Source organism: Nomascus leucogenys, chromosome 9, assembly GCF_006542625.1.
Source record: "Nomascus leucogenys isolate Asia chromosome 9, Asia_NLE_v1, whole genome shotgun sequence".
Taxonomy (NCBI): domain Eukaryota; kingdom Metazoa; phylum Chordata; class Mammalia; order Primates; family Hylobatidae; genus Nomascus; species Nomascus leucogenys.
Window position 1 is genome coordinate 6,941,437 of NC_044389.1, and position 15,214 is coordinate 6,956,650.

The following is a 15,214-nucleotide window of genomic DNA, read 5'->3' on the forward strand; positions in this document are numbered from 1 at the left end:
TCAAACTGCAAAAGTTATGGCCACACAGTGCACCATAGAAATAGAAAAGGTATTACATCTGTGGGTAGAAAACATGAACAGATTGTTTTGATTAACAGCTACACATTATGCCAGAAAGCATAAAGCCTAAACAAAAACTTCAGCAAGGGATCCCCTGAAATGAATGACACCAAGCCATTTACTGCAAGTAAGGGACGGTTACACAGATTCAAGAACAGGTTTGGACTGAAAAATATAAAAATTACTGGAGAGGCCACATCTGCTGATGAAGCTGCTGCCACATGAGTACAGAACAATAAGATATTTTGAGACAGAGAGACAACGTTCACATAACTTTTATTACGGTACTTTGTTATGATTGTTCTATTTTATTATTAGTTCTTGTTAATCTCTTACTGTGCCTAATTTATGAATTAAACTTTATCACAGGGTATGTGCTTATAGGAAAAAAGATTATAGGTATATATATATAAATACTACACATTTTTAATATACATATAGGGTTCGGTACTATCTAAGGTTTCAAGCATTCACTGGGGAATATTGGAAATGTATACCCCATGAATAGGGGACTACTGTATATATTGTATATACGCAACTTAGACAGCAGAGTTTCACAGGAAGTTAAAATCACATATAGGATCAGGTTTAGAGACTTTCTCAAAGGCTTAGATAAATTACAGATTAGGAAATTAAAAATGTAAGATAAATAATTTAACAAGGCATTCCAAAATTGTTAGCAATTTCAACAGTCTAATCAATTTGTCATATTTACTTACAGCAGTAGTATCATGAGGAAATACAGTTTCAGATGCTTCCTCATTTCTAACTGTAAGATAAAAATTTATGTGTATTGTATATTATCACTAGAATGCAAAAACTTTATTTTTTGTCAGACATCAAAAAGCACATCTACTATTTGATTACATGACACATTTGAAACAAAATGAACTGATTCAAGTACTCGAGTATAGTAATTAGAAAGGTCAATTAGCACAGTGAATAAACTATACTTACTTCCTTAGTACTACTCACAAGGTGGTAAGATATGGCTTGGTGATCATTACTTTATGGTAATACTGTCCACAATGAGTTGGAAAATCAGATGATGTTGTGAGGTTATGACTTAAAAGCTAAAGTTGGAGACTTTAGCATTCATTTAGACAATACTACAGCCTAAAGCCATACTGTATGTTAAACACATCTTTTCAAAATGATTTTATCCATATTATTTCATCTAAGCAACAGAATAGGGTTAACTTACTCCCAGCTAAAGAGGAATCAAAATAGAATGTCATTTTGCTAGAATAAACAAAATGTAATACTGGTTTGGGAGTAAATTAAGCTCGGGCTTTGAGTACAACCTAGTTTTTTAAATACACACACACACACACACACACACACACACACTTTATGACTGCACACACACATGGGCACACAAAGGTTAAGTAAAAAAGTTTTACAAAACAAACTTTACTGCGTGCAGGACTTCTGGATAAAATACAGGACACCTCATTAAATTTGAATTTCAGATAAACAATGAATTTTTTTAGTGTTAAGTATGTCTCAAAATTATTCATTGTTTACCTGAAGTCCAAATTTAACTAGATATACTGTATTTTTTATTTTCTAAACCCTAACTACATGTGATGTACTCAGAATTTTCATTTCATTTAAAAAGAGCACATATGACTCACAAAATAAGTTTCACAACTATGAATAGGTCATAATCTGCAATTTGAGAAACAATGATCCGGCCCAGTATCTTCTTAGAAAAAAAAAAATGTGGCTGAGACGGACGGATCACTTGAGGTCAGTAGTTCGAGACCACCCTGGCCAACCTGGTGAAACCACCTCTCCACTAAAAATACAAAAATTAGGCGTGGTGGGTGCCTGTAATCCCAGCTACTCGGGAGTCTAAGGCAGAAGAATTGCTTGAACTTAGAAGGCAGAGGTTGCTGTGAGCCGAGTTGGTGCCACTGCACTCCAGCCTGGGCAACAGAGTCAGACTCCGCCTCAAAAAAAAAAAAAAAAAGAATGTTGGTGAATATTTACTTTTTTTCCCATTATTATCCAATCTTTCGTGCTTTGCCTATAAACTGTGATGTGTTTGTTTAGATGAACTTCCAAATACTTGTTTGTACTACAATCACATTTATTTAGACATTTCTTTAAACTCGTATGTTCATTATCTCATAAAAATAAAAAAGAATGATCACAGGTGGGTGTGGTGGCTGCTTGAGCCCAGGAATTTGACACAAGCGTTGGCAACATGGCGGGACCCATCTCTACAAAAAATATAAAAAAAATTAGCCAGGACTGGTAGTACACTGGTGGCACGGTACCTATAGTCCCAGATACTTGGAAGGCTAAGAGGTAGAAAGATTAATTGAGCCTGGGAGGCTGAGGCTGCAGTGAACTGCGACTGTGCCACTGCACTCCAGCCTGGGCAACAGAGAAGAACCTTGTCTCAACTAAAAAAAAAAAAAAAAAAAAAAGTCACAACTTTTCAAATACTAAGTCATGATTAGCCAAATCTCAGCTACTCAGAGATTTTTAAGTAGTTTTATAACAGGATTTATTATTTTATTTTATTTTTATTTTTTTGAGACAGCATCTTGCTCTGTCGCCCAGGCTGGAGTGCAGTGGCACGATCTCAGATCACTGCAAGCTCCGCCTCCCAGGTTCACGCCATTCTCCTGCCTCAGCCTCCTGAGTAGCTGAGACTACAGGTGTCTGCCACCATGCCCAGCTAATTTTTTCTATTTTTAGTAGAGACAGGGTTTCACCATGTTAGCCAGGATGGTCTCGATCTCCTGACCTCGTGATCCTCCCACCTCAGCCTCCCTGTCACCCAGGCTGGAGTGCAGTGGCACAATCTCGGCTCCCTACAACCTCTGCCTCCCAGTTTCAAGCAATTCCCATGCTTCAGCACCCAAGCAGCTGGGATTACAGGTGTGTGCTACCACACCTGGCTAATTTTTGTATTTTTAGTAGAGACAGGGTTTCACCACGTTGTACAGGCTGGTCTCAAACTCTTGGCCTCATGTGATCTGCCCTTCTTGGCCTCCCAAAGTGTTGGGATTACAGGCGTGAGCCACTGCAACCAGCCTACAATAGGAAATATTTCTAGATCCTAGTAACAGAAACTATGGTGAGACTGCAAAGAGTTTACAGTTTAATGAATGGATAAATTAAATTTTGCAGTTTATCACACAGTTGTGTAATTACACTTGTGGAATTTAAGACCTCAATTCAGTACTACTGGCAATACAGACCTTAGAACACATTTAAGTAGAGAAAACAAAAGCTTATTTAATGCTGCTTTAATGCCCCGATTACCACAATCATTTGCAAAAAAAATTCAGTCACACCAAATACTGCCTCTTAAATGCTTATATGGGCCAGTAAAGGAATATTTGTGAGCTATTCTACATTAATCACATCATACTAAAACATAATGCTTGACACCGGTGGACAGACTACCACTTAATGTATTTGTATTTATCCCAATCTACACTTAATAGAATAAAATTATTGTCAATTACTAACACACTTATCAAAGACATTATCTAATATTTTCTTTTCATATTTTCTTTTTAACAGAAGTATTAGAGATGACAATTATCAACCTCATCTGCTCTTTCTTGTAAATACACATTTGCTATTATTACCTATGAGCACAGTAGAACTAAGGGAGGGTGGTGTAGCTAAGGAACTTGACCAAGACATATCAGAATCCACCTCAGCTCCTAGACTTTCAGAAATATGTTTTGGTGTCTGACGACCCTGGGAGGAAAGAAAATAGTTTATTTTTTATAGAAATGCCCTGATCATTAAGGATATTATTTTTTCATTCACTCTTTATTTCACTTATCGTTTACTGAATGCCTATATGAGGCAGAATGCTAGGTACAGATTTGTAAATCTCAGGGCAAAAGTATAACGCTGTTGTCAAATTCTCAATTACTAAGTCATAAAAATAAACCAGGTAGAATATTTACCTTCACAAACTTTGGTGTATGAAACAAACTCCCACGTACGACTGGGGGTAAAAAAGGGGAAAATTGTTAAGTTTTATTTTTATTAACATTTCTAGTATTCTAAGAATAAAAAGCATTGTTTTTAATCATACCTGACTTATCTCTTTGTGGTGTTACATGTGTACACTGTAGAACAACAGGACTAAAATAAAACAAAGCAAATCCCTTAGGTTATTTTAAAAAACTGGCAAAAACTAGTTTATCTTATTTTTAAAAGAAGATTCTCATTCATATAAATTGTTGGAATACTACTTTTAGATATTTTATTTTACATTTTAAAAAGTAAACCTCTCATGAAGCATTAAGTAATCACCAAGGTTTAAAATGCCAACATATATGTACTCACAAATTTCAGCTGCTGGAAACCGTATATTTTAAACTCAAAAATTTTGTAAACTAGGCTGGGCACAGTGGTTCACGCCTGTAATCCCAGCACTCTGTGAGGCTGAGGCAGGTGGATCACAAGGTCAGGAGATTGAGACCATCCTGGCTAACACAGTGAAACCCCGTCTCTACTAAAACTACAAAAAATTAGCTGGGCATGGTGGCAGGTGCCTGTAGTCTCAGCTACTTGGGAGGCTGAGGCAGGAGAATGGCGTGAACCCGGGAGGTGCAGCTTGCAGTGAGCCGAGATTGCGCCACTGCACTCCAGCCTAGGTGACAGAGAGAGACTCTGTCTCCAAAAAAAAAAAAAATTTGTAAAGTAAATCATATTCTCTCCAAAGATGAAAACTACGCAATTTATTTTAAATTGATAATTCAAGGACTGACTGTTTTTCACCACTGTTATTTTTGTTACTTAAAAAAAACACAGAATATACAGAAAACCAGCCAATTCAACATCACAAGAACAACAACTTATATGTTTCTAATGTAAAAACTATTCTATTAAAGGACTCAACCTAAAAGATTATTTAAAAATGTAAGATCTTCCACCAGGCTCTTAGCCAAAATATTAGCATAAAAATCAGATTCATCTTTATAAAACAAATATATGTAGGAAAATGTTTCATTTAAATATTTTAATAGCTTCATCATACCTTTCACTAAGACAAGAATTTAGAAGTGGACAGGAAACATCGTCTGCTTGATCCATTTTAGTTTTCACTGTGTGAAGACTTTTATGTCTACTATTGGGAACATTCCTTCCTGAAACAGTACAATAATTCAGTGAGAATGTATATACTCTGGATTATAAATTTTCATTCTTTGGAAGTGTTTAAAAACAAAAAGTCTCCTCTTTACTGGGAATGAGAATGTATAGGGATTTGTAAGAAGAGGTTTTTCAGTTTGCTGATTACCCTCCAAAAAGGATGTCCCGAGCACAGTGGCTTATAATCCAAGGGCTTTGGGAGGCTGAGGTGGGAGGATTGCTTGAGGCAGGAGTTCAACATCTGCCTGAGCAACAGAGTGAGACTGCCTCTACAAAGAAAAAGCTGGGTGTGGTGATATGCCTGTAGTCCTAGCTACTTGAGAGGCTGAGGTGGGAGGATCACCTGAGCCCAGGAGCTTGAGCTGTGATCATGCCACTGTACTCCAGCCTGGGAAAAGGGCAACATCTTGTCGCTTTAAACAAAAAAAGAAAAGAAAGAGAAAAAAGGAGTAAGGGAAGACATTTACTGAAAGCCTACCAATGTACCAGATCTGACCATATCACTTCTGCTGAAAACCTTTCAAGATCTTACTTTTTAAGATCAAGTCAAACTCCATAGTATGAAGGCCTTTCACAATTTACTTAATTTCTTCATTTTTAATTTTTGTGGGTACATAAGAAATACATATATTTATGTGACAATTTACTTAATTTTTATGATGCCGTTCTTTTACAGTCTACTTTTTAGCCATACCCAACCATTTGCATATCCTGAAAGAATGTTTTCTTTAATTTCTAGGACTTTGTATAAGCTATTTCCCCTTGTTTCTCTTGACCTGGAACAACTCTTTCAGGCTTCCATTTAGAAACTACCTCCTCCAAAAAAACTTTAGTGATCCCTAAAGTGAGGTTAAGTGTTTGCCCCTCCTATGTGTTCCCTGAAGAGTTTGATCATACACTGTTCTTTTTCCCCCTACTAGGCTGTGAGCAATCTGAGGTAGAGATTTTGTCTTATTTATCACCGTATCCCTAGCAACTACAAAAATGTCTGGTATATTAGTCACTCCTGAAATATTGACTGGATGAATAAATTGGATATAATTAGACAAAGTGAGTTGCAGACAGTAATACATAATTTCTGTTCTTATTGAACACATCCATTTTCTAAGAATATAATGTTCAGAGTTTCTAAAGCTATAGGCGGTTTTAACAATATGAAATCCAATTTACAGTTTTTCAATATTTCTATTTTCTGTATTAGAGTAGATTATATTTGACTCTCCAGGGCATTAAGTACTCATGTGGTTCCAATAGCTGATGGTAACTACAAATTTGGCGTGGCACCTGAGGCACTTACTATTACTCTTAGAAAATAGTTGTTTTGGTTGGTCCTATAATCTCTAACTTAGCTTTTGGGAAAAATAAGCTCTATCAATGTTACTAAAATAAAGTGAAGACCAAATTTAAAACTATTTGTAGCAGCATAAATAAAATGTCTCATTATATTCTCATTTTTCCAGTTAACATGGACTAGACATAATCATTAATAAAGCAAATGTATGTGTAACTTAAAAACCCCACTTCAACAAAATATCCAACCTCCTTCTCTAATGAGATTTTTAACTAAAGATACTAAAAAGTAGCTAATTCTTGAAAGAAAATTGACTTTAAAAAATAAAACAGGCCGGGCACGGTGGCTCACGCCTGTAATCCCAGCACTTTGGGAGGCCGAGGCAGGTGGATCACGAGGTCAGGAGATCAAGACCATCCTGGCTAACACAGTGAAACCCCGTCTCTACTAAAAATACAAAAAAATTAGCCTGGCGTGGTGGTGGGCGCCTGTAGTCCCAGCTACTCAGGAGGCTGAGGCAGGAGAATGGCGTGAACCCGGGAGGCAGAGCTTGCAGTGAGCCAAGATCACGCCACTGCACTCCAGCCTGGGCGACAAAGCAAGACCCCGTCTCAAAAAAAAAAAAAATTAAATAAAACAAACAATGAGGTACCACTACACACTTATTAGAATGGCTAGAATTCAAAACACTGACATACCAAATGCTGGTAAGGATGTAAGAAACAAGAACTCTTATTCACTGCTGGTAGGAATACAAAACGCAACAGCTACTTTGGAAGAAAGCTTGTAGTTTCTCATAGAACTAAACATACTCTTACTATATGATCCCACAATCGTGCTCTTTGGTGTGAACCAAAATGAGTTGAAAATATGTTCACATAAAAACCTGTATGTGAATATTTATACCTGCTTTATTCATAATTGCCAAAATTTGGAAGCAACCAAGATGTCCTTCAATAGATGAATGGATAAACAAGCTGTGGTACATCAATACGATGGAATATTATTCAGCATGAAATCATTAAAAGACATGGAAGAACCTTAAACACATATTGCTGTTGGGAACAGGCCCCCAAATCTGGCCATAAACTGGCCCCAAAACTGGCCATAACAAAATCTCTGCAGCACTGTGACATGTTCGTGATGGCCATGACACCCACGCAGAAGCTTGTGGGTTTACCAGAATGAGGGCAAGGAACACCTGGCCCACCCAGGGCGGAAAACCGCTTAAAGGCGTTCTTAAACCACAAACGTTATCATGAAGGATCTGTGCCTTAAGGACATGCTCCTGCTGCAGATAACTAGCCAGACCCATCCCTTTACTTCAGCTCATCCCTTTATTTCCCCTAAGGAATACTTTTAGTTAATCTATAATCTATAGAAACAATGCTTATCACTGGCTTGCTGTCAAAATGCTGTGAGACCCCTGATTTCCCACTCCACACCGCTATATTTCTGTGTGCCTTTAATTCCTCTAGTGCCGCTGGGTTAGGGTCTCTATGATCGAGCTGGTCTTGACATATTGCTAAGTGAAAGAAGCCAGTTTGAAAATGCTATATTCTGTATGATTCCAACTACATGACATTCTGGAAAAGATAAAACTATACAACAGTAAAAAGATCAGTGGCTGCCAGGGGGCTCAGGAGGAGGGATAGGTGAGCAGGTGGAACTCAGGAGATTTTTAGGGCAGCAAAACTATTCTGTATAATGCCATAATGGTAGATATATGACATTATACAATTTGTCAAAATCCATAGAACCATACAAAGGGTGAACTCTAATGTAAACTAAGGAGTTCAGTTAATAATAACACATCCATTTTAGTTCAACAATGAAAAGAAACCCTGCTATTTAAAAAAAAAAAGTTTAAAAAATGAACTAGGTGAAAAAAAGTTAATTACCAAATAAACATTTCCCAAATAACCTGAGGATCTCATTAATAAGCTGAAGAATGGTAAGAGAAATGTATATGATTAGGCTGGGCAAGGTGGCTCACGCCTGTAATCCCAGCACTTTGGGAGGCTGGGGCGGGTGGATCACGAGGTCAAAAGATCGAGACCATCCTGGCCAACATGGTGAAACCCCATCTCTACTAAAAATACAAAAATTAGCTGGGGGTGGTGGCGCATGCCTATAATCCCAGCTATTCGGGAGGCTGAGGCAGGAGAATCGCTTGAATCCGGGAGGCGGAAGTTGCAGTGAGCCAAGATCGTGCCACTGCACTCCAGCTGGGTGACACAGTGAGACTCCGTCTCAAAAAAAAAAAAAAAAAAAAAAAAAAAGAGAAATGCATACGATTTAATGCAAAAGGAAGGGCTGCTGAGAGGCAGGAACAGCACAATTCCTCACAAAACTTTAGGAATAATTGAAAAAAATATATATTACATGTTAGAACTGAACAAAGCAGGTTGAAAAACACAGCCTAGGTCTATTACTCTTACTTTTCAACACTGAATCTAAAGTAAACTTAAAAGCAAAAGGTCTCAAGAGACTAGTCAGCAGATTTATGTATTATAGGCTTCAAAAAGTTAACTCCTTTGCAGTGAGTTGAGAGTGGCCTTATTAATTCCTTACTATCCTTCTTTGGTTATAGATCAATTCTAGCAGGTTACGATTAAAGAATTAACCATTTGACCTTAGGTATATCTTTCAAGATTCAGCAAAAACTGCTTTATGGGAGCTTTTTCTGACCAACTAGAGAGATGGCTGCTCACTTTTCATGCACTTAGTACATGCTCTTATATCACATTAGTATATTTATTTTTATGGAAGCAACCAAGATGTGCTTACAAGACTGAGTACTTAGAGGTCAACGGACATCTTATTCACATTTGTATCCTTAACGCTGAGCAGGTTGCCAGACACAAGTAAGCAGTAAGTATTGTGGAATGGACGACTCCCTTATCCATTTCTATGACTGTTACTACTGTGCTCTAAATATGCTTTGCCCTGTCATTTGTTCCTTTTTTTTGAATCCTCCATATCTAGACTACTGCAGGGTCCTATAGTTTTATCTCCCATATCTACTTTCACTGTTATTACTGTAATTCAGGCACTTGTCTCTATCACCTAGGCCATTACACATCCCCTAACTCATCTTCCTACCTCCAGTTTTCCCTTTCTATAGGGATCATTCAGGTAGTTTAAAATGTAGACTCATGGGCATCATTTCCAGATATTATAAATTAAGAGATTCATCGTGGGGCCTGGAAGACTCCTTTCAATGAGCAGTCTTGAAGATTCTAATGGCACAGGCATGACATTTTGAAAAACGTTATCTCCAAAGACTGCTGTTTGATCATTAGGCTTTCTAAAGCAAATAATACTAATACTCACTCTACAAATATTTACTGAATCCTATGTATACCATTTGGTATCCAATAACATACATGAAAACATTTGCCCATTACCTATATTCCCTTTGTATATGCACTCCCCATTGCCATGAATTTCTTTCAAAGCATGTATCACACTATAATTGCTTATGTATGTCTCCTTCACTAGAAGCTCAACGAGGGCAGACAGGAAGTATTTCTCAGAAGCAGAAAAAAGCCAAGATCTGAAAGATGAGCACACAAATTAGCTAGACAAAAAGTAGGGAAGAAGAAAGTAAGTTGTGGGTAGAGGTAACAATATGTTTAATAAAGGGCCAGAGAGCATGGTGGTTTTGATAACGAAAAGAAATTCAGTAGGAATGAATGGCAAATGAAGATAGGTGAGAGGATGAATATGGCAAGCTGAGCCAAGAGAGTAAATCAGGGGCCTGATCACAAAGGAACTTGAAAGCTGTATCAAGTTTAGATTTTGCTGTAAGGACAAAGGGAGGTGATCAAAGGTTTGACACAATAAGTAGCATGATCAAATTTGCATGTGATTTCTCTGCTCAACAACCAACCAAATAAATTCAATTTCTTTAGCTTAGCATTCAATGCCTGCCTTTAGTCTGCCTTTTTGCCTTGTCTATTGGTCCCTTTCATATACAAAACAACCAAAGCCAACCTGAATTACTTGCTATTTTCTGAACAAACTACATATTCTTCCTCATGTTGTTCCCTCTGCCTAGAGCATTATCACTCTACCACATCTTCAAATTTCTTAATCTCACCTATCCTTCAAGGTTCAGCTCAAAGGAATAATTGCCTAACTTTGCCCAATACTATTTGCTCTTTCTTCTGAACTCTCATTATACTTTTTTATATTTTTCTCTTGGCACATACTACATTCAACCCTACACTATACTTTAACTGTGTACTCTTTATTCCGCTTACTAGAGATTAATACTCTGAAGAAAAGGGAAAGTTCATTACTTATGTCAAGTAGGTAATAATTATTTGAATGACTGAATGTATAATCTTATTACATAATTGCTTAGAAATATGCGGCACCTACGCCAGGGAAACTACTCCCAAATCATGATACTTATAGTGTATTGGTAAAATAATCTGTGTCCTCTGTGATAGCCTGCAGAAATACAGTTTAGTTTAATTAACGTCAAAACAAGTCCTAGGTTTTTTTGGCATAAGAAAGACATAATTCAGGAAATCTCAGCTGGCAAATTTATCAAAGGAGGGATGAAAGAGAACATTTACTAAGTACCTACATTATTTAATTTAATCCAAACCTATGAGACATTATTTTCATCGTCTCCATTTTTCGAGTGAGGAAAGTGAGGCCAGAGAGACTGATTTGCCCAGCATGACAAAATTAATGAATGAGCTAAGATTTCAACACAGGTTTGCCTGAATTCTTAGTTTGTAGTTCTCCCCAGTCTACCATATCGCATTACTTACCTAAGTCTAATCTGAATTTATCTAACTCGTTTACAGGAGATCGGTACAGCGGCAGAGTCAGCCCTTGTTCTTTGAATATTATTGGAGTTGAAGCCAGCTGATTATAAGAGGGTTTCCTTTGTGGAGTTTTAAATAGGTTTGGTTCATAATTGTTGTTTTTATGTTCAGATTCTTCTGCAGGTTCAGAATTATAGGGTGGAGCTTCTGAAGAAAGTTCTTCAAACCAATTAAGACTTATTGGTCCTAAATCTATTAAAAAAAAAAAAAAATCCCACCTTAGTTTTAACCAGTGACAGACAAATTTGACCCAGAACAGTTCAAGATCATAAGGAAAAAAACGCTTAAGATCCTGACTATGGATTACTTTTGTTAAGGCATATTAATTAAATAAGATCATTAATCCATTCTCTTGCAAATCTATGGAAAGATGTAACAAGAGTTCATAAAAGTGACAAGATGGCATTTAACTATATTATTAAAAGCTATATATATTAGCTTTTATTTTCATTTAATTAAATTTTATTTATTTTCTTATTATTCATGGTTCGGAATCAAAAACTATTCACATTAAGAATACATTCCACAGATAAAATTCGGCCAGGTGTGGTGGCTCACGCCTGTAATCCCAACACTTTGGGAGGCTGAGGCGGGCGGATCACGAGGTCAGATCGAGATCAGCCTTGCTAACACGTTGAAACCCTGCCTTTACTAAAAATACAAAAAATTAGCTGAGTGTGGTGGCACACGCCTGTAGTCCCAGCTACTCCGGAGGCTGCCACAGGAGAATTACTTGAACCCAGGAGGTGGAGGTTGCAGTAAGCCGAGATCACACCACTGCATTCCAGCCTGGGCAACAGAGCAAGACTCCATCTCAAAAAAGAAAAAAAAAAAGAATACGTTCCACAGATAAAATTCAAATAATTCTGAAGAGTACACAAGATGTGGCAAATCTATGGGTATAAAGAACATGTGGACTCTCACATAAAATGGGAATTGTCTCTTAAAGGGAAATGACAAATTTGTATTATGAGCTATCCATCCTCTACCATTACAGTTCAAAACTACTTTCATAATAACACTATGGAATCATTTCCCCTTTTCATGATGTTGACATTTGTATCAACAGTGCAAAGATGACGCTGGGTAAAACTGCTGGCACATTTGCATGAGTTACGGCAGTGGCACCAAACTAATACTAGTAGTCATTATATTCCTTACCACCGAGTGTCCTTGTTAAAAAATAATAATAATAATAATGCCAGTTTAATGTAAGAATGTCCTAATGAAGCAGTAAAAATTAATTTTAAAGCTCAATGCTTTAGCACTTCTTTTAATAATCTGACAAAATAGGAAGCATACATAAAGCACTCCTGCATATTGAAGTACAATACTGCCTAGAAAAGCACTCATGTGTTGAGCTGTGATCTGAACAAGGAATTTTTTCAATGAAAAGTCATTTTTACTTGCAAGAACGGCTGACAGAGTAAGTTATTTCAACTTAAATAATTTGGTAGACATTTTCTCACAAATCAATGAAGTGATCTTGTTGCTGCAAGGAAAACAGAGTTTGTTGCCAGTGACAAAATGTCAACTTTCAAATGAAAATTAGAATTTCCAGTGGCTCATTTCTACCCAATCTTAAAAGACTTTTCTGACATCCATGGTGATATTAATGAATGTGATTTTTAAAATACTGTTTAATGCAATGTATCAATATTTGGAAACTTTGTATAATTCAGAACACCACTATCTTCCAAATAATCACTGCACGATGTTGCGACATGGAAAGACCTATGGTATATCTATTAGCTCTTTGAAAAATCTATGCAAAGTACAAGGAAAAATACCAAAAAGTAACTGAAGACTATTAAAATATTTCTTTTTTCAACTGTGAGGTTAATTTTTTTCATATACTTCTACCAAAGTAACAGATTAGACACAGATAAGTGAATCCAGCTATCTCTATTTAGCCAGACATTAAAGAGAACTGCAAAAATGAAAAACTATTCCACTCACTTGTTTTCAAAGTTATTTTTCCTAAGAATGTTGTGATAATATGCAATGGGTTAGCTTTCATTATTTCTAAATAAGTTAATAACTTTAAATTCTTAGTTTTTTTTTTTTTTTTGAGACAGAGTCACACTATGTGGCCCAGGCTGGAGTGCAGTGGCACCATCTTGGCTCACTGCAACCTCTACCTCCGCGGTTCAAGCGATTCTCCTGCCTCCGCCTCCCGAGTAGCTGGGATTACAGGCACGCACCACCACACCCAGCACATTTTTTGTATTTTTAGTAGGGATAGGGTTTCACCATGTTGGCCAGGCTGGTCTCGAACTCCTGGCCTCAAGTGATCCGCCCACCTCGGCCTCCCAAAGTGCTGGGATTACAGGCGTGAGCCACCGTGCCCAGCCTTAAATTCTTAGTTTTAAATTTCTAATATGGTAAGCTACGTAAACAAAAGCACTCCGGGGGTCCTAGATCATTTTTAAGAGTATAAGGAGTACTGAAACCAAAAAGTTGGACAACTTCTGCCATAAAGTAACATTAATGCTTCTGATTTGTTAGTAATTCTTCCTACTGCTAGTCAAGGGGCCAGTTTCCTCTTTATCCACTAGAGGTTCTATATTTATCACATGGTTAACCTGCAAACGATGATTACGTTGTTAACTGGATTTATGCACACATAAGGAACAGTTTATGGTTCTAAGCAACACTGTGATGTACTGGGTTTTTAGCAAGCATTTTTTAGAAAACACTTTCTCGGTGTAATTTATAAAGTTATATAAAATTTGTCAATACCTGCTTTGTTGCAGCGTGTCTTAAAAATTTCAAAAAATGTTTGCCTCTCTTTGGATCCAATAGGCATTTTTACGTACAATATTCCTCCAATGCTTGGTAAATAAGTCTGCAAAACAGAAGACCAAAATGCACTTACACAGGGATGCATTCCTTATTATGTGACCGAGGTAAAAATCAGAAGCGCTGGAAAATTTGTTTGAATTCTAATTCAGTCCCATCTCCTGGAACGATAACAGCTTACTGTGAGGATGGGAACATTTTACAGTTGTGCTGTCCAAACCGGTGCCACTAGCCACATTAAGCACTCGAAACGTGGCTAGTGCGACTAGAGAAGAGGATTTTCATACGATTTAGTTTCAATCACGCTAACCAGTGACGCGTGGGTAGTGGGGACAGAGGGCTCCAGTTAGAGACCAACGCCGCCTGGTAATTCCCATCAGCATGTCTTCGGAATACAGCAATTACCAGGGGCTTCAGTAAGGCAAATACAGCGTGCCCAGCAGCTGTAAAACACTTCCCCAGAACAGCAATATTTCGTTAAAGTGATCGTGTTTCCAAGAAATTTCAGATGGCGACATCTGGGACAGCTGGGAGGGAGGTTAAGTCTTGAGCTGAAGGTGGAGCCCAAAGGCCGGGCCGGAGGCGGGAAATGGAGACCCAGGGAAGGGGCGGGGCTCGAATTTGCTTGGCGAAAATTTGCCTTCGGAACAAGGACCTTTCTCTCAGGCATGGGTGGGGGTTGGCAGAGACAAAAGGGCAAGAGGCCGCGGCTGCGACCCAGGGCGTGAGGCGCTCCCCTGCCACGCTGGACTGGGACTGCGGAAGACGCGCCCGTCCCCACCCACCACCACCACTAACCCGCTCCAGAGGTGCAGTTCTTTTTGGCCGGAGTAAGCTGACAAAAACCGTGCCGGTCACAAATCTGTCCCCTCAGGCGTCTCCCGGCGGCGACCCACCGCCGCAAAAGAGACCCGAGGCGCAGCAGAGCCACAGCGGCTCCGCCTCTGCCGCGTAGTTTCAGAAGCTCGCGCCACAAGCCCGCGCTGGCCACGTGACGCCGTGACGCGGCACGCAGCACACGCACCACCCGGAAGTCAGGCCTGGGTGGGCCGCTGCGGGTATTTCTGTGTGGCGAAAG

The 15,214-nt window shown here is 38.3% G+C and overlaps 1 protein-coding gene across 1 annotated transcript in view; it reads right to left on the reverse strand.

The window, feature by feature from the left end:
* The window catches only part of BRCA2 (BRCA2 DNA repair associated), an 83,581-nt gene extending 68,471 nt beyond the window's left edge, over positions 1–15,110 (reverse strand). Inside the window, exons 1-8 of the mRNA XM_003270250.4 lie at positions 14,935–15,110; positions 14,077–14,182; positions 11,278–11,526; positions 5,084–5,192; positions 4,136–4,185; positions 4,005–4,045; positions 3,675–3,789; positions 780–829 (exon numbers count right to left, since the gene is read on the reverse strand). Coding sequence (XP_003270298.1) covers positions 780–829; positions 3,675–3,789; positions 4,005–4,045; positions 4,136–4,185; positions 5,084–5,192; positions 11,278–11,526; positions 14,077–14,143 — 681 coding nt within the window. The 5' untranslated portion in view covers positions 14,144–14,182; positions 14,935–15,110. The remainder of the gene's footprint in view (positions 1–779; positions 830–3,674; positions 3,790–4,004; positions 4,046–4,135; positions 4,186–5,083; positions 5,193–11,277; positions 11,527–14,076; positions 14,183–14,934) is intronic.
* Between the last annotated feature and the right edge of the window lie 104 nt (positions 15,111–15,214).